This window comes from Lissotriton vulgaris, chromosome 2_2 (genome assembly GCF_964263255.1).
Source record: "Lissotriton vulgaris chromosome 2_2, aLisVul1.2, whole genome shotgun sequence".
NCBI lineage: Eukaryota > Metazoa > Chordata > Amphibia > Caudata > Salamandridae > Lissotriton > Lissotriton vulgaris.
Genome location: NC_141688.1, coordinates 265,778,261 through 265,782,857, shown reverse-complemented (window position 1 = coordinate 265,782,857; position 4,597 = coordinate 265,778,261). Strand labels below are relative to the sequence as shown.

The 4,597-nt window shown below is 45.7% G+C and overlaps 1 protein-coding gene across 1 annotated transcript; it reads right to left on the bottom strand.

The window, feature by feature from the left end:
* Window positions 1–309: 309 nt before the first annotated feature.
* LOC147729299 (histone H2A-IV-like) lies at window positions 310–708 on the bottom strand. The gene has a single exon (XM_086959817.1). The coding sequence runs from the start codon at window positions 706–708 to the stop codon at window positions 310–312; it is 399 nt and encodes a 132-aa protein (XP_086815943.1).
* Between the last annotated feature and the right edge of the window lie 3,889 nt (window positions 709–4,597).

The window sequence follows — 4,597 nt, the reverse complement described above, 5'->3', positions numbered from 1 at the left end:
CAGGTTTCAGGACCAATAACAGTACTGAGGCCACCCTGTTAGCCATATCAGACAACATCATACTGCTTGTCGATGAGGAAATAGCTGTGGCATTGATCCTACTAGATCTTAGAGAGGCTTTCGATACTATCTCCCACACCAATTTATTACGAATCCTGCACCAAAAAGGAATCTGCCATAAAGCCCTGCCATGGTTCGCATCATTTTTGAAAGATCTAACACAAACAATACAAATGGGATCTTGCTCCTCTAGCGCAAAAAAGCATTAAGCTGTGTTTAGGGTGTGTTTCCACGGTGGTCTGCGGGCCTTTACTTGCTTGCTTTGCCCTGTGCCTTGTGGCTGTCGGTTTTCTTGGGCAGCAGCACTGCCTGGATGTTGGGCAGGACTCCACCCTGGGTGATGGTGACTCGGCCCAGCAGCTTGTTCAGCTCCTCGTCGTTGCGAATGGCCAGCTGGAGGTGTCTGGGGATGATGCGGGTCTTCTTGTTGTCCCAAGCGGCGTTGCCAGCCAGCTTCAGGATCTCAGCGGTAAGGTACTCCAGCACTGCAGCCAGATAGACGGGGGCACCAGCGCCCACCCTCTCGGCGTAGCTTCCCTTCCGGAGCAGCCTGTGCACACGGCCCACGGGGAACTGGAGGCCGGCCCTTGAAGAGCGTGTCTTGGCCTTGGCGCGGGCCTTTCCACCCTGCTTTCCGCGTCCAGACATGGCGATCGGTCTAAGGTCTCAGTCACACAACAGAGAGAGAATGGGGTCCCCAAGGAGCCACCTTAAGCCCACCCTTTTTATTTATTTATTTATTTATTTATTTATTTATTGACATTTGTAGAGCGCGGCGAATACCCGTGGGCGTCTCGGCGCTAATTAAGGGATGGATCAGCAACTGGGGTAAAGAAGATATACAAGGCTATTGGTCAAATAACCACGTCTTTAGCTGTTTGCGAAATGTGAACAGGGAGGGACTTGCTCGGATATGTGCAAGAAGGGTGTTCCAGAGTCTAGGGGCGGCAACCAGGAAACGCCTGTCGCCCCAGGTGACTGTTCTAGTGCGAGGCACAGCCAAGAGGTTCTGAATAGAGGAACGAAGAGATCGGGTTGGGACATGATGGAGAAGATTCTGTTTGAGAAAGTGGGGACCTTGATTATTGAGTGACTTGTAAACAATACACAGCGATTTGAATTTGATACGGCTGCGTATCGGGAGCCAATGGAGATCCCTAATGATGTTTGTAACTGGTGCGAACTTGGGTATCCCAGCCAGCATTCGTGCGGCTGCATTTTGGATTGACTGCATCTTATTTGTCACTCGGACTTGGGCATTTAAGAATAGAGCGTTACAATAGTCCAAGGAGGACAGGACTAGTGAGCTGACCAGTGTTTTCCCGGCCGTGTTCGGTAGGAAAGGTAGTATTTTGCTAATCATTCTCAATTTCATATGAGCTGAAGCCGCAGTTTTATTCGCATGTGCCATAAAATTGAGGCCACACAATATGAAATAGAAATGTTTGCCTATGCCTCCAAACTACTTCAAGTACACACTAGTTCATGTACAAGTAAACCACAACATGTTAGTTTACAAAAAACAATTTATGTTTTCAATTTTGTACTCAGTTTACAGAAGAAAAATTCACAATAAACAGAACTAAGACCACTATCAACCTCATGTCTTAGCCATATGTAATTTCAAAACACTTAATATAAATGTGCAATAAACCAAACATGTGGTGAACAATTAGAACAACAGTGATTTTTTGACGTAAAAAACATTAACATGAATACATGGATCACAAAACCTTGTACATTTATGAAAAAGGTGCTCTTACAAACATTTAGGAACACGGGGAGAAGATAAAACACAACTTTTTCAACAGTTAAACTCCCACGGCCTGAACATGAGCTAATCAATTAAATTTCAGGAGCATTGCCAATTTCTGCAACAAATAACAATGGCCAACTAGCCAAACAAAACAAAGGGGATGCCGACGCGTTTCGAATCCTGATTAGCGACTTGCAGAATTCTCGTCAGGGCAGTCTGAATCTAGTCCATGGGAACTTGTATAAATCCTGCCCACAGTCAATCCTGTTTTGGTGGAAAATGTCGTCTATGCATTGATGGCCTACGCTGCGTTAATTCTGGAAGCTGAGCCACGTCTTCGCCACATGGGGTGAAGTTCTTATGTTTTTTGGACACCGATCCGCGGTGACCTCAGTGGGGGTTCCGATTTTGAGACCGCGTTTCTCCACACAGAGAGCAGTTTAGTAATTATTTGGACACCGGTCCGCGGTGACCTCAGTGGGGGTCAGGGACACTCATACCCCTTGGTTTGTCGTGGTGGAGCCAGCACACTGATCGGAGGCTTTCAAAACATTTTGCGATAACTACTAAACTGCTTTCTGTGTGGAGAAATGCGGTCTTAAAATCCGAACCCCCACTGAGGTCACCGCGGAGCGGTGTCCAAAAAACATAAGAACTTCACCCCATGTGGCGAAGACGTGGCTCAGCTTCCAGAATTAACGCAGCGTAGGCCATCAATGCATAGACGACATTTTCCACCAAAACAGGATAGACTGTGGGCAGGATTTTTACAAGTTCCCATGGACTAGATTCAGACTGCCCTGACGAGAATTCTGCAAGTCGCTAATCAGGATTCGAAACGCGTCGGCATCCCCTTTGTTTTGTTTGGCTAGTTGGCCATTGTTATTTGTTGCAGAAATTGGCAATGCTCCTGAAATTTAATTGATTAGCTCATGTTCAGACCGTGGGAGTTTAACTGTTGAAAAAGTTGTGTTTTATCTTCTCCCCGTGTTCCTAAATGTTTGTAAGAGCACCTTTTTCATAAATGTACAAGGTTTTGTGGTCCATGTATTCATGTTAATGTTTTTTACGTCAAAAAATCACTGTTGTTCTAATTGTTCACCACATGTTTGGTTTATTGCACATTTATATTAAGTGTTTTGAAATTACATATGGCTAAGACATGAGGTTGATAGTGGTCTTAGTTCTGTTTATTGTGAATTTTTCTTCTGTAAACTGAGTACAAAATTGAAAACATAAATTGTTTTTTGTAAACTAACATGTTGTGGTTTACTTGTACATGAACTAGTGTGTACTTGAAGTAGTTTGGAGGCATAGGCAAACATTTCTATTTCATATTGTGTGGCCCTGCCTACCCTCCTTCCCCTTGGGCCCAGCCACCCTTGTGTTTTTTGATAAAATTGAGGCCAGCATCGAAGATGACGCCTAGATTTCTCACTTTGCTAGCTGAACTCGGCGGGGGACCGAAAGATGGTGGCCACCAGACAGGTGACCAGCCCGGGGAGAGGTGACCGAAGATGACCACTTCAGTTTTTTCTGAATTGAGTTTCAGACAATTCGTGGCCATCCAGTCACCTATTGCCCTCATTCCTCTCGTGAATCGATTGGCCACTTCCTCCCCGTCCCCTTTGATAGCCAGTACCAATTGGGTGTCATCGGCGTAGGAGGTCAGGCTCATCCCAAATGCTTTGATGACATTTGCAAGGTCCGACACGTAGATATTAAATAGTGTCGGACTCAGAGATGAGCCTTGAGGGACCCCACACGGCAGAGACACCTTCGATGATTGGTAGGGTCCTAGAGATACTGCTTGTGATCTATTGGCCAGAAACGATACAAGCAGGTCCAGAGCAGATTTCTGGACCCCCAGTCGTTCGACACGGTCGACTAAGATCTTGTGGTCGACCGTGTCGAAGGCCGCCGAAAGATCCAGCAGTACCAGGAGTGCTGTCCCCCCCATGTCTTGTATGGCTCTGATGTCATCCGCAGCCTTTAGAAGGGCAGTTTCCGTGCCATGACATTTGCGGAATCCGAACTGGGTGTTGTCAAGCAACTGGTGCTGCTCCACAAATTCCGACAGTTGCTGATTCATGGCTTTTTCTATTACCTTAGCCAGGAAAGGAAGACTGGCTATCGGATGATAGTTTTTCAGGTCATCTTTATTCAAATTAGCTTTCTTTAAGAGGGGTTTGACCAACGTATGTTTCAGAGAAGCCGTGAAAATTCCGGAGCTAAACATAGTGTTGCAAACATGAGTAATAACCGGTATCAACGTGTCCATAACTGGCATAAGAACTTTGAGCGGACACGGGTCTAATGCAGAACCTGATTTGATTCTTGAAATAATACTCCTTGTCTGATCCATAGTGAGCTCGACAAAGCGGGTCAGTGTGTTATCCCGTGAGGTGGAGGACAAGGATAGTGGTGTAGAGTCCGTGTTTAGAGAAAAAGCCTGATAGATGTCGTTAACTTTTTTGAAGAAAAAATCAGATAAGGCGTCGCAAAGATGTTGTGAGGGAGGTGGTGTGAGGTCGTGCGTGCCACCCGACAAGCGTTTAGTGATGTCGAATAACTCTTTACACGAGTTTTTGGCAGTCTCAATTTGTGCGGCATAATAGGCTCTTTTCGTCTCTGCGATCATCTGTTTGTACCGGGCAAGTGAGTCTTTATATAATGATTTACTTTCTGGGTCATAGCGCTTCCGCCAAAGTCTTTCTCTTCGTTTCTTTACTTTTTAATGCATATGTTTCATCCCTGGCAGACATCAGTAGGAAATGGGGA